General features: G+C 40.2%; 1 protein-coding gene across 2 annotated transcripts in view; it reads right to left on the reverse strand.

The window, feature by feature from the left end:
- Nucleotides 1-17,264: 17,264 nt before the first annotated feature.
- The window catches only part of NUP58 (nucleoporin 58), a gene marked incomplete at both ends in the record, with an annotated part of 46,876 nt that continues 39,753 nt past the window's right edge, over nucleotides 17,265-24,387 (reverse strand). For both annotated transcript variants that reach the window (XM_084235376.1, XM_084235374.1), the window contains one exon: nucleotides 17,265-17,457. In XM_084235376.1, the coding sequence (XP_084091502.1) occupies nucleotides 17,375-17,457 (83 nt within the window). The remainder of the gene's footprint in view (nucleotides 17,458-24,387) is intronic.

Genomic DNA, 24,387 nt, shown 5'->3' on the forward strand with positions numbered 1-24,387 from the left:
GCCCCTGTTTGGGGCTGGCACTTGTCTGGTGCTAATTTAATCCTCTGTGCCTGCTGGAAGCTGTTTCACATTGCAGGTTGCCCTCCCTCCCTTAACTGGTTTCCTCTTGGGTTTCTCTTTGCCTCCTTGATGAATCTATGTTCCACTGAACAGGTAGAGAAAATGGTTCCTTTAAGCATGCTCTGCAGCTTTAAGCAAGCTGCTCTTGTGACCCCTGGCATAGACTCTTGACTTCCCTCCAGCAGTTTGGGTTCAGCTCTTCACTGAGTCAAGGCCTTCCTGCCCCACCTTCTATGGTTCCTTTGTTCCTCCCTCATTCCCGTCTCCTTTTTCCCTACCTGCCTGTCTTATTTCTACATCTGAAGATACCAGAACAATGTCTCCATCAGAACAACCTTGACCACAAAAACATTTGAAAACATCAGTAACAAGAAAATTTTAATTGAGAAATAGAAACATTGACATTATATAGAAATGTTTTCAGATTAAAGAAAAATACCTATCTTAAATTTTCTCATTTACTAAACCTCTTACAATTACAAAATTATCATTTGGCCTCTGGGAAGTTACAGTTCTAAGTACTGCTCAGTTCCTTCAATTGTTCTATTCTTCTAGAGGAACCTGGGAGTTGCTGGTGAAGGGGTTTATTTTTATAGCCAGTTCAAAGAACAGTGACGTACTCCAGGGTGGAAGCTGTATATACCCACGCACTGCCCACCAACATTGTTCAGGGATCCACCCCACTCCTCTCTCCAACAGTTCAGGGCTTCTCCCTCCCAGAGTGGAAAAGTGCTTAGGCCAACCCAGTATGTGACAAGAACCCACAACTCACCTTGCCGTGACCTACGAAGCAAAAGCAAGAGTCTGGAGGTGAATGTGTACAAAAAGCAAGGAAAAGAAACGTTTAAAACATGGAGATGTCATGTCCAATTTGACCATGCCCCTCAGACCTGTTTGCATTCTTTTAATTCCTACTGAAAGATGGTGTGAGGTTTTTGGCTGCCCACCACTGCTCTGAGAAACTCTGTATTATTTTCCAGGCAGAACCATCTCAGCAATGTTTCCTCAGGTTACTCAGCGTTTTAGTTCCAAACACAGAATGAGCATGTTCTCTTCATTTCCAATGCTAAAGGAATGGGAAAACTTTCTCCTACTATCCAGAGAGATGGTGATTTAGTCCTATATTTACAGGATCTGTGGACAAATCAGGAGGTCCCTAAAAGATGTGCTCTGTAGTGGAAATTAAAGTAAGAAAAATAGGGCCTCCCCAGTGGCGCAGGGGTTGAGCGCTGGGTTGCGAAGCTGCCAGCAGCCTCTGTGGCGCCGGTTCGATCCCCGGCTGCTCCCTGGCCACCGGAGGAGGGTCCCACATGGCGCGCAGACCTCTCCTGCCGCCCGCTGCTCCCCTCAGCAGTGTGCTTCGGTCCTTCTGCCTGCTCTGCTCCCCGCTCTGGCTCTGGTGAATTCTCTCACCCTCCCGCGCTTCTGACTGTACCCAGTGCATGTATAAACAAACAAACAAATAAATAAAAGCATGCCTCTATTAAAGTAAGAAAAATAAAAGATACTGATAAATTGTTTCTGAATCTGGAGTTTTTAAGGCGGTCACATCTTTGATCTTAGTGCTGAGAGGAAATGACAGCTTGGATTTTAGAGGAAAAAACTCCATCTCCTTTAATGCTCAGTCTACTTCTCAGTTTAGTGTAATTTTGGTTAAAAAGTGCAAGTTTGCTATGGGGGCCAAGTCAGCCTGGTAATAATAGTAAGTCAGGCTGGTAATTTACAATCACTTCATTCCTTTAAATTCGCCAAATCACCCTAATCACATAGAAAACTGGTTTTCTTTCACGGGAAGAGACACTTTCTCCCATGAACTGGCTGTTCTTAGGAGAATTTTATTGCTCTTAAAAAAAGTCAAACCCTCAGGAAGGAAGGCGGTTCCTCGTTACAGAGCAAGAGTCCCTCAAAGACTATAGATGTTACTGAATTTGGCTCTAGGGGAGGGCAGTGCATCTCAACATAACATTGCACTTTCCAACTTGAATTTTTGTTATTTCCAAATACAACCCATTTTGTTGGTAAAATAACTGATTGCTTTTTATTTGTGGTAATAATGGAGATGCTCTTTTATTTGTTGCCATACAATGTAGTATCTTTATCATTAGCATTAGTATCCAAAGACACTTATATCCACATAGATAAAGCTCATATTCTATGGAAAGAAGTTAACAATCCAGCTATAGACAATGAAATTGAGGAGGACTAGGACTATAAAGCTAGTTATATTATTTTTGAAATAATTCTAATATTAATGCCATTGTTTTGTTATTAATTATATAATAATTAATGAGTAATACTCATTAAGTCCAGGTAGTGCTAAGTGAGACCTACACATTATCTTGTTTAAGTGTATAAATAATCAGGTAGTGTTATCAACTACACTTTTAGAGATGAAGTAAGAAGAGCTGAGAAAGAAGGTAACTTCCCCAAGGACAACCAGGTAGGATGTGTGAGAATCAAAATTCAAAAGCAGGTCTGCTGGTGTCCTCTGGCTATATACTAAAGATAGAACTTCATTCTACAAAACTAAACTTTTACTAAACTACAGCACAAAATAAAGGAAAACAGGTACTCTGGTTAGTTTCACCAACTTAACCCACAGGCATGCATTTAAACAAAGAAAGGAAAGAGCAGGATAAGGGAAGAAGCGAAGTGATTCCCTGGTGCTGGCAAGGATGAAGCCACTGAAACACTGGCCCTCAGGAAATTGAAAGATCCACACTTGCCCTTGGAGAGGGCTTCTCCCTCCCAATTCATGGGCCACAGAGCTGTTCACATGGTTGGAATGAGGAGCAGTCAAGCCTGGTAGGCCCATCATGAGCAGCCCACCTGGGCACACATGCCACCAACCCTGCACTCACTGAAGACAGTATAGACAGGCCTGGCAGGTTTTCTTTGCCCCTCCAGGAACTCTTAACTGCAAAAAAAAAAAAAAAAAATTAGTTCTGGAATCACCAAGCACTTAGGTGCAAGACCACCATGAAAACAAGGAAGCCAATAGAACTCATTCAAATAATAAAATGATCACAATAATACTTTGAAATAAGTATTTTCATATCCTCCAGAAAATGGATATTTAAAACATGAAGGAGTTATATATTTAAATTATTAAATTGATAATTTAAAAATCAATTAGAGACCTTGGAAATAAAATACATTATTATTGAAATCTTTCCTATGGCAGGATTTCCATATCCATGGGTTCCACATCTGCAGATGTAACCAACCATGGATGGAAAACCCATACTACATAATGTGTACTAAACAAATACACTTTCTTTTCTTGTCACTGTTGTGCCCAAGATCAGCAGACTCGGCAAGCATAGCCTCCAAAAACCCAAAGACAGCCGATGCAAACACAAAAGGGAGTTTATTACAGACTCGAGTCTGGGCTCACGGCACCCACCAACACAACGGCAGATAGCGAGAGCCCTGAACAAAGGGAACAGGGATTTTATATAGGATTACAAGCAGATTTCTAAAAATTAAATCATGTTGGCAGCCATTCATTGGTTACACAGGTGCATTTCCTAACAACGGTGGGTGCACAGTTTCAGTTTTTGAGCTGATTGGTCACATCGAGATGCAGCTCTATTTTATGGCTAGTTTGACCCGATTAGTGGCCCAAATTGCTCAGCTCCGCTGTGGCTAACCATCCGAGATAAGACCAGAGTGGGGTGGGGGTCGAAACCTTCTCTGGAATGCAGTCTTTTCAGGGACAGCAAAACCTAAAATTCTAAGATGGCAGTTACACACAAAATGACAAAGCAATGGCTAAGAATATTTATGCTTGGTTCCACAGTCACTATTCCCTAAACAATGTAGCATAACAACTATTTAAATTATGTTAGGCATTATAAGTAATTTAGAGATAATTTGAAATAGTCAGAAGGATATATATAGTTTACATGAAAATGCTAGGCTATTTTATATAAGTGACTTGAGAATCCATTGATTTTGGTATTCAAGGAAATCCTGGAGACAATCCTCTGTGGATACCAAAGGATGACTGTACTAGAAACTGAGGAGAAAAAAGAAAAGATCAGAAAGCCAAAGTTGAAAAGTAATTACACAACTGGAAGGCCATGTCAACCTCTTCTCCCAAAATGGGGCATAAGAAGACAAAGAATATAAAGGGGAAATTAAGAAACCCGGGGGAGAGAGAAGCACCCACAGCAAGCAATCTAACTGAACTTGCAGATGGGAAGACAGAGAAATACAGGCAGGCAACACTTAACCAAACAAGATATGAGAATCTCCCTCCAAAAAATAAAGACACAAGTCAGACAGAAAGGTACCTTGTGCTAAGCATTTAACTAGTGGGGTAAAAATACTTAGACCATTATACTGAAATTTGAGAACATCAAGGATAAATGTATCATTAAAAACTAATCAAAACCAAAAATAGCTTAGCTGCAAAGGAACAAAAATCAGTTTGACATAGATTCTTATCAGCAAACCTTGGGTACAGGAAGATAATAAAGCAGTACCTTTAAAGTGCTGAAAGAATTTTGAGTCTAGAACTCTGCATTCAGCAAAACTCACTTAATTGTGAGGATAAAATAAAAGCTATTTCAGGGACACAGGAGTCAGTTTGCTACTCACAGAAGGTCACAGATCCTGACGGATATACTCCCAACAAGAGGTATGAAGCATCGGGGAGCTAAGACATTGGTAAATACCTGTTAACTACACTCTGGAAACAACTCTGGTGATTTCAGCAAGGAAGAGTGGTGGGGGGAATAAAACTATGTCAGAGATTTTGTCTTCTTGTTTGGAGGATCAGTATGGAGAGTAAAAAAGATTTAAACTAACTAATTCTAGTCATTGGCTTGGAGAAATAAATACATAAATATATTCATAATTTAAGAGTATACTCTACAAGAATATTTATAGTATAAGTGTCAGAAAGTTAAGGAAAAATACAAAGAAAACTTGAAACATCAAAAACATAACCATGAAAGAAAATACAGATAAGTTACATCTTGTTATAATTAATAACTTGTACATAGTGAAAGACAATATTAGAGGATGAAAATATGAGTCACAGACTAGGAGAAATATTTTCAAAATAGCTACCTGATAAAGTATTTGTATCTAAAACACACAAAAAACTCTTAAAAAATCAACAATAAGAAAACAAACAACTTGATTGAAAAATGGGCAAAAGATTTTGATGGATGCTCCACCAAAGAAGATATACAGATGGCAAAAAAAAAAAAAAAAAAAAAAACCACGAAAAGATATTCACCCATCATTAGACAACTTCAAATTAAAACAACAAAAAGAGGTCACTATATGCTTGCTAGAATGGTTAAAATCCAAAAGACTGACAATGCCAAGTGATGATGAGGATAGAGGAAAAAGAATTCTCACTGGTGGGAACGCAAAATGATACAGTCACTTTGGAAGACAGTTTGGCAATTTCTTACAAAATTAGATATAGTCTTATCACATGATCCAGTAACCACACTCCTTATTTATCCAAAGAAACTGAAGACTTATGTTCACACAAAAACCTGAATGTTTACCTTAACTTTATTTGTGATTGCCAATAATTGGAAGCAACCAAGACCAAGAAGCCCTTCAGTCAGTTAATAGATAAATAAATTGTAGTTTATCTAGACAATGGCACATTATTTAACAGTTAAAAACAAAGAAGAGAGAAAGAAATGAGCTATCAAGCCATGAAAAGGCATGGAAGAGCTTTCAATGCATATAATTAAGTAAAAGAAGCCAAACCAGGGAGTCCCTGGTGGCCTAGGGGTAAGTCTCAGCACTGACATAGCTGCAACCTAAGTCAGATCCCCAGCCAGGGTGCTGACCCAGATATGGCGCAGCAAACCTCTCCTGTCTCACCCACTACTCCCCTTAGCAGTGTATTTCATTAAATCCGCCTATTCTGCTCCCCACTCTGTCTCAGGTGAATCCTCTCACCCCCACACCTCTGCCTACTGTGCTCTTCAAAAAAAATTTTTAAAAAAACATTAAAAATTGTTTTTTTGGGGGGGCCTCCCTGGTGGCACAAGGGGTTAAGATGCAACCTTTGAACCTTTGAAGCTATCCACAGCCTCTGCAGCAACTTCAATCCCCTGCCAGGGAGCAATCCAGATGGCGTGGCAGACCTCTCCTGACTCACCCCGCTGCTCCCCTCAGCAGTGTACTTTGGTCTATCTGCCTGTTCTGTTCCCCACTCTGTCTCTGGTGAATCCTCTCACCCCCCACACTCTGGCCTGTACGCCAACTCTTGGAGGCATAAATAAATAAATCTTTTTTAAAAAAAAAACTTTTTTTTAAGAAGCCAGGGACCTCCCTGGTGGCGCAAGTGGTTAAGATGCAACCTATGAAGCTATCCGCAGCCACTGCAGCATGAGTTCCATCCCCCACCAGGGAGCTACTCACATGGTGCAGCAGACCTCGCCTGACTCACCCACTGCTCCCCTCAGCAGTGTATTTCAGTTGATCTGCCTGTTCTGATCCCCACTCTGTCTCTGGTGAATCCACTCACTCCCCACACCTCTGGCCTGTACCCCAGTTCTTGTCTGCATAAATAAATAAATCTTTAAAAAAATAAATAAAAGTAAAAGTGAAAAAAGAAGCCAAACTGGAAAAACTATATTCTTTGTGTAATTCTAATAATAATATTCTGGAAAGGGCAAAAGCATAAAGACAATAAAAAGATTAACAAAGAGAGTAAAAAAATTGGAGGTTGGGAGGAAGAACAGGAAGCTCACAGAGGATTTGTAGGGCAGTGAAACTATTCTGTAAAATACTATAATGATAGATACTTGTCATTATACATTTATCACAATGTGACACTATAGTGTTACTGACCTCACACTGTGCCACAATGACACTGAATTCAGAGTTAACAAAGATATCACTTCTAAGATGCCATGTCCTCTGACTTAGCATAATACTATTGGCATAGCCCTGGTATTCTCAATCCAAACGCCATCCTATATGAAAGAACCTGAATGATGGGCTAAGAACTATAGGATATTTCTCTACAGTCATGCTCCTATAGCCAAGTTCTCCATTAAAAAGTATCATAAGCTATAGACAAGTGTCATTATTTAAACTCACAAACTGAGAAATTAATTAATTTAAGAATAATTCCTGAAAACTCAAAGCTGTGAACAATCGAAACATGTCACATTCTGCTCTGGTAATAAAACCTACTTAACTTCTGGGCCTCCCCGGTGGCGCAGCGGTTGAGCGCTGGGTTGCGAAGCTGCCCGCAGCCTCTGCGGCGCCGGTTCGATCCCCGGCTGCTCCCCGGCCACCGGAGGAGGGTCCCACATGGCGCGCAGACCTCTCCTGCCGCCCGCTGCTCCCCTCAGCAGTGTACTTCAGTCCTTCTGCCTGCTCTGCTCCCTGCTCTGGCTCTGGTGAATTCTCTCCCTCCCGCGCTTCTGACTGTACCCAGTGCATGTATAAACCAAACAAACAAACAAATAATAAATAAATAAATAAGACATGCCTCTAGAAAATTAAAAAAAAAAAAAAACCTACTTAACTTCCCAACAAGACCCAGAGCCTGGTGATGTAAAAACACCTCCTACTTGGATTCTTTCATTTTTAGATTTGTCCCCCATTTTTCTAGGATGAGAAATGGAGAAAAAATACATAGGAGGAAAATATTTTTAAATAGTATTGCTTAAAGGGCCTCCTCTGGTGGCGCAGCGGTCAAGGCACTGGACTGCGAAGCTGCCCTCAGCCTCTGCAGAGCCCATTCGATCCCCGGCCCGGCCACCAGCGAGGGTCCCACATGGCGCGCAGACCTCTCCTGCCGCCCACTGCTCCCCTCAGCAGTGTACTTCGGTCCTTCTGCCTGCTCTGCTCCCCGCTCTGGCTCTGGTGAATTCTCTCACCCTCCTGCGCTTCTGACTGTACCCAGTGCTTGTATACATAAATAAATCTTAAAAAAAGGAATTTTTAAAAATAAATAAAATAAAATTCTGTAGTTTTAAAGTCAAAGCTATGTTTCTTCAGTGTATTAGAATAAAGAAAACTGAAATAGAAAGGAGTGTTAAATAAGAATAATCATTATGTGACTACATATAGTTGATTAAGAGGCTGATCCCATGGCTTGCTAAAACGAATTATCTGTACCTCATTTATTCCCTTTGCATATGAATGAAGTTTTCCATGATATGAAGGCATAATTTAAGGTATAGGAAAAAGATAACCATCTTTACATTTAGTATCTGGAATTAGATTCCAAATGTGGGAATAAAGAAACACTTTCTCCAAACAGTAGTTTGCTTACCCTAGCATCCCATGTGATCAGTCTTGGTAATGTGCTTAAAATATTTACAGTAATCCTGGGATCCTCAGGAGTGCATACAACTAACACAGTCTCCAAAGATAGAAAGGGAAAAAGGAGTACCCAAACTCTACACTGAAATGCCTGAAATGTGACATTTGCTTATTATTTAGCACAAGATTACCAAAGAGTAGAGTACATACTTGCAAATGTAAAATCTCTAAATCAAAATTAATCACGATTAAATCACATTTTAGGATGAAACTTGATGACAGATCAGATTATGACTATTACAGAGAGGCAGTAAGGGAAATAAGAGGTTAATATTCAGGCAAGAGACTTGTGTACATAAATGGAATATACACTCACAGACCTATGGTAATAATGACACAGAGCCCCTCCAAAATCACTGCTGATGAATGAGCAGTAATAGTAACTTGCACTAACATATCTATGCAGGTAGACCCCAGCAGCCACAGGTGACTGTGCCCCTGTGTATGCTCAGGGTATTTTACATATGCAACTAACCATCCCCATTTTGGCAAGACTCCATCCAGGCAAGGGGCTCTTTTCTAGGTCCTATTTCTGTGTTTGCCCTTGATAAGGAGGAGGAAAACTCCCAGGATATGGATATGAGATCACCTTTATTTTTAGCCTTTTTTAGTGGTTGTTAACATTTTCTCTGAGCCTAAATGGATGTAAATAACATCTTGTATCCAGTATCTGGTATTGACCAGAAGTTATATTTAGCAAATGTAAAGATCCAAGGAGGAAAGGTAAAAACCCATCTTTAAAGGTGCTCTGTACACATCCTCCCATAAATATTTTAAAACCTTTATAGAGAGTAATTTTAATTTAATCCATTTGTCTAGCTGGCACCTCTGTCAGATGAGGGTTTAAGATAAAACATCCATTGTAAAAGTCAAATCAATGAATTATTAAACAACTGAAGTCATCAACTGAGATGCTTATTGGCCACCTGAGGGTAAAAGATCGCTTTGAAGGCAGGACCACTTTTAACAGAAGGTGATAACCTTTGGAGACATTAGAGGATGCACCTCTATAACAGAGTAACCAGTAGGTAACGACATACACCTGGATAATGATGCAAAAAGGACACTTCTCCAATAATGACTCCATGTGGTCATCTAGTTAGGCTTCCATCATTACATTTAGAGGGGAAAATAATGACAACTGAAGGTTTCGCCAACTCTGCTATTATCCAGGTTAAGTGGGAGTTTTCCTTGGAGGATGATGGGCGGTATGAGAAAAATCTGACACGGTATCAATATAAGTATTATTATATCATAAAGTCCTCTTAATGTATCAAAATAATTGATGCATGCACTTTTATACACATTACTCCCTAATCACAATAACCCTATGAGGTACAAACTTTATTTTCATCTTCATCTTTAACAGAAGTAGAAGGAGCTTTTTAATATCATACAGGTACAAAACGACAGTGTTAACATCTGTATCCACTTCTCTCTACTGGTAAAGCCTGGTGTTTTAAACCCTGTACACTCTACTTCAAAGAAATTTCCAAATATAACCTAGACTGTTGGACCAGTGCAAAAAGTAGTCCTGACACCGTCAGATCTTCACATAGTGAGGACCCACAGGAACCACTGTATGAACAGTAATAGTCAGTAATAGAACAGGGATGATAGTACAGAATATGGAAGCAGGAGAAATTAGACCCCGTTCTTTATTTCCATTTGAGGAACAGAAAACAGTATAGAATGAATATCATGTTCTGTTTAACTTAGGTCTGTTATTGAACAAAGCATGTTGGAATTAGAATTAGAAATTAACTGGTTCTGTCAGAAATTAGCCAGCAAGCAAGGACAGAAGCAACCAAAATAACCACAAATAAAAGACTGGATCAAGAAGATGTGGTATATCCACATTATGCAATACCACTCAGCCAAAAGGAAAGATGAAATGCTATGTTTACAGCAGAATGTTAGGGGTTTGAGGGAATTATGTTTAGTAAAGCTAGTCAATAGCAAAGACAAATATGTGGCATTTACATAGCAGACTATTCAACAAACTAATATACTTTGTAAACATTAGTTTAAAAAAAGCAGACATCAATAACAAATTGAGTTTCTGAGGTTAAGAGGGAAGCGGAAAAAGAAATGTTCAAAGGGAATACAGGGATGGTGATGGAGGGAAGAATTAAATTAAGTTTCCTTTGTGGCCAAAAGGGGGAAAGAATATACATGTATTTAAAATCCTGATTAATTTTCTCTCCTGGTTAAACTGAAATATTCAGTAAGATATTCTAGCAAACTGGAGATCATATGAGCTTTGTAAGATTCTACAGAAGAACTGAGTTGGCAAAATTTGATTGAAGATTAACATTGCTTTAAGAGTTTATCTTCCATTCTTTCTAAACTGCAAATAGTGAGGTAACCGTATGTGGAGGAGCAAGAAAGAGAAGTTATCTAAGAAAAAATTTTAACATCAAATTTTTAAGACCCTGACAAATATGAGCCAAGGATGAAATTATCCTGGGAAGCACTTTTTATTCTAATTAAGTTCACTTTAGCTCATTGTAGGTTGTGGTTAGGAGTTAAATTTTGTCACTGGTATGCGTATGTGTACATGTGTGCACACATGTATGTATATCCTCAAAGTTACATTTATTTTTAAATGCCATAACTATAAATTAATGTATACATAGTTTAAAAACATGGCTATAGAAGTATACTAAATTAAATATTACAGTATTAGTTATAGTCCAACCTCCTAGTAATACCAGAATAAATAAGCTCACAATAGCTAAATCATCAAGCATATTCAAATATATTAGGAAATAAACACATCAAATATATGTCAGTTTTGATTTTTACAAACAGTGACTGCTAACTAATTGAAAAAAACAAAGCCTTTCAATTAGAAAAGAAGACATATGTCAATGGGGAGAGATGGCATGTTTTTAACTATGAAGACTTAATATTTTTATTTTTTTATTTTCTTTTTATTTGCATATTTTTTACATCATTGTTCATTTTTAAACAATATTTGCTTCCCCCCACTCCCTCAGGAGTAGTCCCCATAGAGTTTCCTTCCCCAAGGCACCCGGGCACCATCACCTCAGTCCCCTCTGCTCCTCCCTCCTGCCTCTGATCCCTCTCCCTCCTCCTCCCCTGCAGGATGTCTCTGATTTATAATTGTCCGTTTTTGCTTTGTTGTGTTTTGTGCTGTTATTATTTTTTTACACTGATGTCTTATTTGGCTCCCCTATATTCCTGCTGTAAGTGAAATCACCCGATATTTTTCTTTTTCTTTCTGACATTTCACTGAGCATAATTCCTTCTAGCTCCATCCATGCTGCTGCAAGTGGCATTACGAAGACTTAACATTTTTAAAAATCATTTCGCTCCGGATTAATCTATAAACCTAATGCTAATTTATCCAAAATTCTAAAAGAACTTTTTTTTTGTTTTCAGAAAGTGCACTTTTAAAAATACATGTGAAGAAACAAAGGACTAAAAAAAGAAACAAGACATTTTGAAGATGGGCAAAAAAGATGCACAAAATTTTGGGTGCTAATTCTGTTGATGGCAATGTCCCACTTCTGGCTCCACACCTCTATCGACGGAAAGAAGAGGTTCCAGAGCCCAGGACATTCCTGCATTAACACTTTCAGCCTCACCATCTCTATCTGCCTGGTTATCACCCAAACTAACCCTCAGATGCCCTTTACCCAAGGTCACAGGAGTCACAGGGAGCCCCTACTCTCAGATCCCCCTCTTCTTCATGCAGCATGTAAATACATAAACTCCTGCCTCTTTAGCCACCCTTGCTGTCTTCTGGAACCTGCAGGCTATATCAGCAAGAACCCCTGTATCTGCCACCTCTGGGCATCTTGCCTTCATTGCTTTGCCCTGACAACCTTCCTCATTGCTGATCTCAGATCACTCCCCTCCTTTCAACCTAAAAAACCCTCAATTTGACATTCATGTTATCAATTGTACAACTGTAATCTTAGTCTCTCTTGAAGGTGTTCCATAGGCATTATTCCCCATGACTATACAAAAACTGCTCTTTTCAAGGTCATCAAAGACCTCTAAATTCTAAATCAAACAGCTCTCAGACCTCATCTTTCCTGAGCTCTCAGCAGCATTCCACCAAGAGGAACATTCCCTTACTTCTGACATTTGCCTCAGTGATCTGAATATTCCTCTTGTGGTCTTCCTCTGATCCCACTATCCATCCTCTCATCCCCTTTGCTGTTGCCCTAGTCTCTGTGACCTTGAAATGTTGGGATGCCCAAAATTCTGCCCCAGGACGCCTCTCTTTTCAACTATATATGTACACTCTGGTTACACATTTGCTGAGCCCAGTGCAAGGTTAAAATGTAGACCCCATGCCCAAAAAGGATTAAGACATGCAAGACAGCAGCAGCAGAGCATGAAAGTCAGTCCACGACTCTTCCAAGAAGGGGTCCTGTGCACCTGCAGGGTTACTCAAGAGCAGGTCCTGTGCACCTGCAGGGTTACTCCACAAAGAGCTGGTGCTGCTGGGGCCTCCTCCTTACATCCCCCTAGTCTAGAATACTGCCCTCGCCTCAGGCTCACATGTCCAACTGTCCATTAAACATCTCACTTGGCTCTCTAATAGGCACTTCACATGCTCAAAAACAAATTCCTGACCCTCCCTCCATAAAAGAAAGTCCTGTTCTTTCAGATTCCCCCATCTCGGTAAATGGTACATTCTCCAGTTTCTCAGCTCAAGACGTCTTTGAATCTCCTCTTTACTTAAGCCTCACATTCAAAGCATGAGCAATGCCTTTGGTTCTGCCTTCAAACATGCAGGAAGTGTCCACTTCCCCCACCATTTATCTTATGATTCCCACAGGTACTATCTGGCACCTGAGTTGCTGCTGTCCCCTGCCAACTGGTCTCCCTGCTTCAGCCCTGGTTCCCCACAGCCAGTCCCCACGACCTTCTTACAAATGGGATTCTCCTCCAAATGACATGAAGGTGCCCTTCCTTATTTTACTCAAGTTCAAGAAAACAGTGGTCTAGGCTGCCTGATACGCTGTTCTTCCCTCACATCACTCAACTACAGAAATAGGAAAGTCACTTAATTTTATATGCCTGTTTAAAAAAAAAAGAAGAAGAATCTTGATAATAACCACAAAGATTACAAGTCACAGCAACTCCAAACTGCAAGACCTGGATCTGCTTCCTATCAAAGATCTAGCTACAAACTTGCTGAAAGTCCTGAAACGGTAAGAAATCAAATCATGTTTGAATCTCCCTTTCAACTTTTATTATCTGAGTGTCCAGAGAACCACGTATCACAATCACATAGCATGCAGCCAACAAGATGCTGCTTTCTAAATGTTATACAAGAAATAAAACACTGGCCTCTGACTCCAAATGCGGGGAGCATGGAGGCTGGGGTTCACAAGGAAGGGGGTTGGGGGCACGGGCACGCGCCACGCGCTTCGCCACCGGGCGTGGAGCGTGTGCGCTGGTGGGCGCGAAGCCCGAGGGCCCCGGTAGTGAGGAACATTCCTGTGACCCTTTAGTTGCGCCTGCAGCGAGCCTCCCACGGGCCCCGGGGCCGCGGGCCGGGGAAGCGAGATAGTCGCCGCGTCCCGCAAAGCGCGCCCGCCGAGCGGATCCAGCGGGGTCCCGAAAGGGGCTTTCTCCGGGATCACCGAGCAGTCGGCCGCGCGCCGCGGGGATTGGCGGGCATGCGCGCGCGCACACACACTCACACACACACACACACACACACACACACAGGCGCACACGTACGGTGCGCGCGCGCGCACCTGTACCGGGGGCGGCCCCGGGGGTCTCTGCCGCCCCCCGCCCCCCAGCCCAACTTTGGATCTCATTGGCATCTCAAGTGGGGTGGCGACCGGCCCCCACGGCCAGGGCAGCGCGCAGCGCCCGCCGACCCGCGCGGCCTTCGGGCCCCAGGGCGGGGGAGGCAGGACGGAGGGCGGGGGAGGCAGGGCGGAGGGCGGGGCAGTGTCACCCCACCGCGCGCGGGCGCCCCGCCTGTGCCCACGCCCGCCCCCGCCTGGGCCGACCCTCCCGGCCCCGCGCCGCTCGCTTCTCACCCACTGAGGAGCCGATCCTCGACCTGCGGGGCAGGGACATCTTAAGAGCTTTGTCCAGGCCGGCGCCGTTCAGCATCTCGCCCCGGTCGAGGGCTCCGCGGCCCGGGGCGGGCGGGCGAGGCTGGGCGCAGGGAGGGGCGCGCAGGCGGCGGCCCGAGGGCCATGGGCGGGCGCACGCCCGGACCCGGCAGCGGCGGCACCCGAGAGCACGCGCGCCGGTGTCGCGGCCGCCGCCCCGAGCTGCGCGCTCGGTGCCGCAGCGGCCAATGCGGCAGAGCCCGCGGACGCCACCGCTGCGGGCCCGGCCGGCCCAGGTTGCGGCGCGGGGGGGCGGCGTGACCGGCCCTGCGGCGGGAGCCGGGAGGGAGGAGGAGAGGACGGCGGCCCTCGGCTGGGAAGGATCTGGGACATCGCGCAGAACGTGGGTCTTCTGGGCAGCTGAGGAGCTGGTGGGGTTTGCGGGCTAAGGGGATGGATTGTGCTTTAAGGGGCTCTACCGGGATGTGGGTACCCCTTGGTTTACGGTTTTCTTTGCCTGTCTGTTCCCTAGATTACCTGCTCCTCACTTGTGTGGTGCAAATAGAGGCATTTTGTCTGAGGTGAACCTTTCAGGACTCGTATTTACCTTTCTCTTCTTAGTCTCTATTCCTCCATGTCCAGTTTAGTAGGGTATGTGCAGCTTCTTCACAAGAACAAGTATTTCTAAGATATCTGATATATGGCCTAGAACACGGAGAAGTCCTGCTCTCCAGGCTTGAAATCCCCATCCCCCAGATTGCCTAGAATTCTAAAAAGTGGTGTGTTAAACCTGTAAAAAAAAAAAAAAAAAAAAAAACCTAGGGAACACTTAACATTACACACACACACACATATCTTTCACAGAAACAAAATTATTGAGAAGTGAGGTTGTTGTAGGCAGAATGAGAAACACCCAAGGACCCCCAAAACTGCCTGCTCTAAATGGGTTCCGCCAGCCCCCACCTCAAGACAAAACATACTCTAGTGCTAAGACCTTCAATAAAAAATAGCTTTAATACAATTAGTGTGCAATATAGAAGACAAAGAATATAGTTAAAATAGCTTACAAGTAAACACCCAAAATTACACATCCCCTTCTGGGTTAAGTGCCCATATCTAGAACCTTCAGGTTTCTTTATCATCTACACCGCCTGATCCAAGTCACTGTCATTTCTCTGTTGGACTGATGGATTTCTCTTTTCTCTCTTGCCCCTGTGTTTCCTAAAGGGTTTCTACTGACATTTTGTGGAAGATCATTCTGTGCATTACGGTGCTTATCATGCCTAGTTCCAATCATCGTGACCACCAATAACCTTCAACCATGTATGTACACACACATGCATCTCAAAACATTCTTGATGAAGTCAGAGCATGCCACTCCTCTGTGAAAATCCTCCAGTCAGGATTTGACTCAGTGAAAGCTGAAGTTTTTGTAACAGCCTTGAAGGCCCTATTCAATCTGATCTTGTTTTTTCCTACTGGTCTCCCTCTTTTATTCCAGCCATACTGATGCTCTTTGAATGAATCCCCCTGCCTTGAGAATTTTGAGCTACTACCTCAGCCTGCTTTTGCCCATATTTCCATTAATCACCTCCTATCTTTACTCAAACATCAGAGTTGGTGACACCTTCTCAGTGAGGCCTTCTCTAGCTACTTTAAAATTATCTCACCTCCAGCATTCTCTATACCTATTTTTTCATAGTATTTATGAAATACCCCCTAACATTCTACAGACTTATGTTTTATATTGTCTCTGTGCCCCAACCAGAATAAATGTTCCATGAGAGCGCAAACTTTTGTTTGATGTGCTCACTTATTCTAACACTGAAATGCTCAAAAAATATTTAATTAATGGAATATAGGAACAGTGTGTGCATCATGTGAATGAATTGCATAATATCCAAATGGCCAACAATGGCCTTGCAAAGTGTATGAAAAGATGTTCAACATTATTAGTCATTAGGGAAATACAAATTAAATATACAGTGAAATACTACTTCATACTCACTGTGATGCTATCATAAAAAAGACAACAACAGAATATGAAGAAAATAGAACCTACATTCTTTGCTGGTGAGAATGAAAATGGTGCAGGTACTTTGAGAAACTTCATCAGTTTCCCAAAATATTAAATATAGAGTTAACATGTAGCCCAGAAATTCCTCTCTCAGGATGGATAAGAAAATGTATTATTATCCATGCAACTAGATATTATTCGGCAAAAAATGGAATGAAATATCGTTAGTGTCCTACAAAGCGAAAGAAACCAGTCACATTTATATGAAATACCCAGAGTAGGCAAATATATAGAAACAGAAAGTAGATTAATGTTAATCTAGGAGCTGGGGTCAAGGTGAGGGTAGGGGGGAGTAAATGCTAATGTGACAAAAGTGGAGTGACATTTTGGAGTGACAAAAGTGTTCTAAAATTATGATATTGCACAATTTTATGAATACACTAAAAACCATTCAATGTATACTTCAAATGGGTGAGTTTTATAGTATATAAATTATATCTTTATAAAGCTATTTTTTAAAAAAAGGATGAGCTGCATATATCTGAAGCTTATAGAATGTTGTAACCCAATGTTTCTTCAATAAAAAAATGAGTTGTGTAATTAACAAATATTTAATTCATTATACTTGGTTAATTGTATTTTGCATCATTTCCTACTCCATCTGTGAATTTTCCACAATTCCTTATATATTCCGAATTAGTGGCCTACTTTCCAATTTCTTTAACTACCCTTAGTACTTGGTATGTGAACTATTAGATTGTCCTTAAACATCAAAGGCAAGTTTTCTTTCCTGAATTCTAAACATCTTGACCAAAGTCATTCTAAGTCTTATATTAAGTTCTGTTCTTAAATAGTGAGATTCAAATGATAATCAGAAGTTCCTTGCAAAGTAAATATTTGTTGATGCAATGATTGCTCAGAACTGGATTTTTCTTCCTACTTCATTGGTTTCTGTAACACTGGGTTTTCGAAATCCAGTTAAAACCTGTGATGTAGTGCCTGAGAGAAAAAGAAAAATTAAGTTTAGGCTGTATTATGACAATTTTCATAATATTTATTGCAAGCTTAGCTCGCACCAAGCACATATTAAGCATCTTATATACACTAACTCATTTTAATCTCACAACTTCAAAATAGGTATTATTATCTCCATTTAACTATCACAAAGACATTAAATAAGCTAACCAAGTTATTTACCATCCACTAAATGTTAGAGCAGAGATTCTAACCCCAGATATGTGATTCCAATTCCTTCAGTAAAAGGTCAACAGTGGGTCACTGAATTAATCCTTTTCCCACTGCACTAATTATTCAATTAATAGATATTTATGGAATCCAATTAGATGCTGATCACTGAGAATATAAACCAAACCAAAATCAAAACATGACAGGGCTCCTGTTCTGAGATTACACAATCTAATGTGGGACACTACATTAGAATGAAAACTTAAAATGATAAGCCTGTATCATTAATTCCAAAGTCTAATCAGAGTGAAGTGGTGCAGATTCACTTTCCTGGAAGAATTGGAGAAGGACAGGAAAGATCGTGTGAAAGGCTTACATTTATTCCAGACAAAAGAAATAGCATGTGCAAAAACAAAGTGGTAAGAGAGAACATGGTGTTCAGGAACGGCCTTGCTACCTAGGAGCATCAAAAGAAGGGGTTGGTAAAAGTAGATGCCAGGTTGTATGGGGCCTTGTATGTTATGCTAAATAATTTGAAATAAAGAGTAGTAATCAATATGGGCTTTACATAATTTGGATTTTGAGAAGATAACTAAGAATTTTGATGGACAAAGGTAGAGTCAATAAAAGCAAGCATACCAGGTAGGAAGCTGATAAAATTGACATAGAGATTTTTAAAAAGAAGTAAATAGAAAGTTTATCTCTACAGTTTCTTTTAGATATATAATAACCCAAATTTGGTACCAGAACCATGGTTAGTACCATCTAAAGCAGCACTGTCCAACAATATAATGGTGAGTCACATACATAATTTTAAATTTGATACCAGCCATACTAAAATAAGTAAACACTTGAAATTAACGATGTTTTTTATTTTTTTAAATTTATTTATGCCTACAAGAGCTTGGGTACAGGCCAGAGTTGTGGGGAGTGAGAGGATTCACCAGAGACAGAGTGGGGAACAGAACAGGCATATTTTTTTTTAAACCAATTTAGACTTTTTACTATGGTTCTTTTTTTTTTTTTTTAAAGATTTATTTATTTATACAAGCACTGGGTACAGTCAGAAGCGCGGGAGGGTGAGAGAATTCACCAGAGCCAGAGCAGGGAACAGAACAGGAAGGCTGAAGAAAAAATACACTGCTGAGAGGAGCAGCGGGCAGCAGGAGGGGTCTGCGCGCCATGTGGGACCCTCGCCCGGTGGCCGGGGATCGAACCGGTGCTGCAGAGGCTGCAGGCAGCTTCGCAACCCAGCGCTCAACCGCTGCGCCACTGGGGAGGCCCAGAACAGGCATATTGACCGAAGTACGCTGCTGAGGGGAGCAACAGGTGAGTCAGGAGAGGTCTGCTGCGCCATGTGGGTAGCTCCCAAGCTGGGGATTGAACTTGTGCTGCAGTGGCTGAGGCCAGCTTCATAGGTTGCATCTTAACCCCAGGGAGGCCCCAACGATGTTTTTTAAACTCAATATTGTCATTTAAACATGAAATCAATTAAAAAATATTAATGACATTATTAATGACATTTTCTATTTTTCATCTTCAAATTTCGGTATGAATCTTATACCCAACTGCTACTCAATTTGGATGCTAAATTTCTCTTAGAACTACTTGATCTGCATTTAACTTCATAAAATTTGCAATTGAAAAAGTAGATTCATGTATCCAAATTACTCCAGAGCCTCCTAGTGGCGCAAGGGGTTAAGATGCAACCTATGAAGCTATCGGCAGCCACTGCAGCACAAGTTCGACCCCCAGCTTGGGAGCTACCCACATGGCGCAGCAGACCTCTCCTGACTCGCCCACTGCTCCCCTCAGCAGTGCATTTCAGTCAATCTGTCTGTTCTGTTCCCCACTCTGTCTCTGGTGGATCCTCTCACCCCCCCACACGTCTGGCCTGTACCCCAGTTTTTGTATGAATAATTAATAAATCTTTTTAAAAAATCTTTAAAAAAAATTACTCCAGCCATACTTAACTGTTGCCCAATATTTGATGTTTTTGAATTTAAATTGATTCAAATGAAATAAAACATTCAGTTTTTCAATCACACAAGCCATTTTTCAAGTGCTCAGTAGCCAATATATAGCTACTGGCTACCACTTTGGACAGTGCAGATTTAAAAAACTATTTCAGAACTAAGGCAGAATGACCTACCAAGCAGTCCTGCTTGACTTATGGTTTGTGTTCACTAAATAAATTTGTATGATCAAAGAGCATATGATTTTTAAAAGTGTAGAATCATTAAACCAAAAGTACGTGATAAATAGTATATAGGAATAAAAGGAATTCTTCTTGAGACTATGAGACCATAAGGAATAAATGTTCAGCACATTGTTGGTTTTGGCTGTTAATTTAATAAATCGTTGTTTCTTATACCAATTCCTTTTTTTTTTCAGCTAATACAAAATATGTAAACAGTGATAGACATTGTTAAAATATTAAAAAATAAAACCCAAAAAGGTGCCATTATAAAACTAAGTCACAGAATAAGTTGTCAGGAAACTTACACTATCCCTTGAATAACAGTGCAAGAAATTTATAACCACCCTTCAGACAGGAAGGACATCATCCTTCTTGCCCCCTACTGGCAGCTGCCCTGCACTGCAGAGTACCAATTTGTGCTTTACCAGATTTTCTACAGTATTGAGAAATCTTTTATATGGTGAATACATTTTCCTCCCTAATGCTTATTTGTGAGCAAATTAACCATCATAACTCTAACATCTGTGTGAGTATAGAAGCCCCAAAGCCTGCTTTTATGTGAGTTGACCTTCCCCACTGTAAATGAGAGAATACCTACTCCATGCTACTACATAGTCATGACACCAGTGAGGGAAAGTATAAAGAGGATTCCAGTGGTAGTTGAAGACTAAAAGGGAATTGGCAAAGCCAGAAATAGAGCAGAGGTTGAAAACTCAAATGGTTAAATTGGTGTGGAAGATAACTCAACAATTAAAGTGATGTGGGTGATGAGATGGTAGAAAACAAAACTGGGATAAACGAAGATAAACAACAGCTCTGAAAGGGACAGTTGCTTGAGCAGGTGGCAGGCTAACCACCTGTCACCAGATATGTTCAGATTTTCAGGTTTGAAATTTGATGCAAAATCTGATTTTTTTAAAGCAGCAAACATTCTGTAGAATAAACAGATTAAGTTGCAGACTTCTAGCTGGAAATCTTGACTGTAAAGTTAAAAGAGCTAAATGTAAAGAGCAACACCAAAACCAGAGGAAGTTACAACTAAGTGGATAGTTATTTGGGAGGAAGGATAATATAAAGTGTATCATGGACAAAAAAGAATATAACCATTGCTGGGGCAAGAGGTTATTTGGCGATTTTATATCTATATTAGGAATGAGATATTTTGAATATGCATTTGTAAAAAATTAACTGAAGACCTTCTATTTAAAACTGCATTTGGATTAGATCTTCCTATATATACTTCCCACTATAAGACACCTTAAAATGTTGTCTACAATTAAAAAAAAAACAAAACTTTCAAACTCATAGCTGAGCTACAAGACTGGTCAATTCTTAGAAGCCAAAAATGAAGTGACAGTTTGAGGAGGGGGTAGCTAGCAGACTGGTAGCTACCAATTGTCAATGATCTAGAGGTTTTAGCTGCTGTTTAGGAAAACAAGCTGAGGCCCAGGAACCTGTGGCAGTCTACTCGTTATCTCCCTAGTAACCATTCTTCTCCTTCTTTACCAATAAGAGACCTAGCTGAGGACATTTCCTACCCTCATTTGCAGCTAAGTGACTAGGTGCTGGCCAATGTGATTTACAGAAGTGAAATAAGCAACTTTTGGATCACACTGCTAAAGGAAAGCCTTCTCTTCACTCTTTCCTTCTTGAGCTTGAATATAACTCATCACATAGACAAGTCAACCTGTGGCAAAGGTAGCTCCACCACCAAGCAGAAGAGAAAGTGTAATTACAGTGCTGAGGCTAAAAGATGAAATACCGATAGGACTAGTCAAACACTTAAAAATTGTATACCACCAATTCAGGCATGGAGTCTGAAGGACCAACACCTAAACCAAGAGGTCAGAGCTGCAGATTCCAGTTCTGCAATAAATGTTCTGGTTTTAAAAAATATCTGAGGCATTCTTAATAAACTAAGATGTGCTAACATATTCTTAATAGGCTTGTCAGGTTTGGGAATGGGACAACTGATTGTCAGGTTAGTTATGTGACTGGGAGCACTGGTTTTTGTGGTACTGCCTTAAAAGATAACAGGCCAGGGCCTCCCTGGTGGCGCACATGGCGAGCAGACCTGCTGTCTCGCCCACTGCTCCCCTCAGCAGTGTATATTGGTCAGTCGGCCTGTTCTGTTCCCCACTCTTGTCTCTGGTGAATCCTCTCACTCTCCTGCACATCTGGCCTGACCCTGGTTCTTGTATAAATAAATTTAAAAAAAAAAAATTGCCTCTCCTGGGAGGGGTTGAAATCACAATTAAGCTAGATATTAAGTCTTGGTTTTAAAAAAAAAAAAAGGTCAACAGGCCACAGCTCATATGGCATATAGAATTAAAATGTTAAAGAGCCTTTTACTTTTAGCAGCACTCATCTCTTTTAAAGTCTCATGATTCTGAGGAAATGTTCATCAATCCTATGTCATTAGGCTTGGAGTACCAGTTGAGAATTTTTTAAAGAAAGCAACATGCTAGGTCCAAATCACAAAATAGTTAAGTGGAAAGTGTGTAAGGCCTTATGCAAATGCAGTGGGTTGAGGAGGAAGTAAAAGAAAGGCAAGTGTAAACTCAGATTTATAGACTAACAGCAATGAAAAAAGGTTTCCTGTAAGAATTTTTTTAGGCCTCAACCAGGTGATCATTGATTTTTCTGTATTAAATAAGCCTCTGAAATTTGCCAGAAAATAAACTTATAGGGAAGCTGAGACAGAAGCTATTTGTATTTCTGCAAATAGGAGTGAAGATGAGTCCAAAAATAATTGCCTAAAAGCTTAAAGAAAGTGACACTTTAAAATGAAAAGGATGTTGCTTTTGTAACAAGCAATATAAAAACATTTAAATCTCGATTGCATAACTAATAAAAAATGAAAAAAATTCTGCAATTTCCAAGAAAAATAAATTTACTGAACCAATAAGCAAACTGGGGAGGCAAAATATTGATGTTCTAAAATACTTAGTTCATCAAATATAAGAATGACTTTCAATTTTATATTTTCAATTTTATTTATATATGTGATGATAATTATACATGTATAAACTCACACAACACCCAAGTAACAGCTGTAGAAAAAAACACAACTAAGATCACATAGGTTCAACACTATCAGGAGTCTAAAGGTGGTGGTTTTTAGAAACTTCTCAGTAAATTATTTCAAAAGATAAAAACCATTACACATGACAGAAGCCTAGAGGTTCAGATAAAGTTTAGATCAGTGTTCAAAGAGGCAATTATATACTTTGCTGAGTAAAATGAAACTGTCACTCATGTTGAAAAATCAAAGAATCGGTGCCCTTAAATCAAGTCCTCACATCTAAGGAAAAATTTTGAAAAAAAGAAGAAACATTTATTGGCTACAGTGATTTCACTTATCTTCTGCCTTCTTGGTTATCAAAAATACAGAAGGCAAATTTTGCATTATATTTCAAAATGACAGAGTTCAAAGTGCTAGCCATTTGATTATCTATTTCAAGGAGTTTTCCTGAAATAGATACCACCTAGAATACCATCTGAGATATTGGAGCTTGACTCTTCCTTAGCTACATTATTTATTACTTGTATAACTTTGCGCAAGCTGGCTTCTTTCCACATCTGCGATGCTTAAAAACTTTGTTCAAACACTCTATAAAATAGTATGAGTGAATCTCCTTTCTGCTCTGCCACTCTCCAATTAGTTTCACCTTAGTAACCTACCTGAACTTTTAAAGCCATCTTCAGACAGTGATGACGTTTTAATGACATAATATATATGAAACTTCATAAATGGTAAAATTTTCAGTGTCTTATCTTCTTTTCTCCCACTGAGTTCTCACTCATTTCCCAGTCATTTAAAAGATTAATATATTTTGGTTGACATAAAAAAATTAAAATCCCCAAACAAAAAAAAACAGGTAAAAATATTAGCTGAAACATGCAATACATAAAACAAGTAATTTAAATATTAAGAATATGTAGAAGCAACATGAAATAGAGAATTTATTTTAAAAAGTCACATGGATCCAAGACTAAAGTTTTTTTAAGTGTTTTCCCAAACATCGCTAAATAGTGATTACATCCAATTAAAAGATGGTCAATACTCACACAAAAATGTTCAACCCCTTCATAATTAAAGAAATGTCAATACAATTAAGTACCATTGTTAAATGAACAAAGTAGTATCCCTTTCCTAGGTCTCCATGAAGGGGCAGAAGCCGAGTCAGAATATAACTCATCTTGTCCCTTTAGAGGCTTTGTCAACAAGAACGTTGCCTGTAAACCGCAGCCTCAAAGACTTCAGGGTCTACGACTTTGCTAAAATTCCCAATTCCCAGAAAGGCTCTAAACAAATAGTAAGAATTCATCAAAAGCAACTAGTTAAGCAGAATGTGTAAATATATACTACAAAGCTACTTAAAAGAAAACGTGTATCATGATGAAATTTAATAGGAAGTTCTTCTGGAGTGAGGTACTATTCATATTTACATCCTCCTAGGCTCCTAAAGCAGTGACTCTCACACTCAAATGTTAACAAATGTTTACTAGACTGACTTGCTACCAAGAAATTTAAAAAGTTA

The sequence above is a fragment of the Talpa europaea genome, assembly GCF_964194135.1.
Source record: "Talpa europaea genome assembly, chromosome: 6".
NCBI classification, from domain to species: Eukaryota; Metazoa; Chordata; class Mammalia; order Eulipotyphla; family Talpidae; genus Talpa; species Talpa europaea.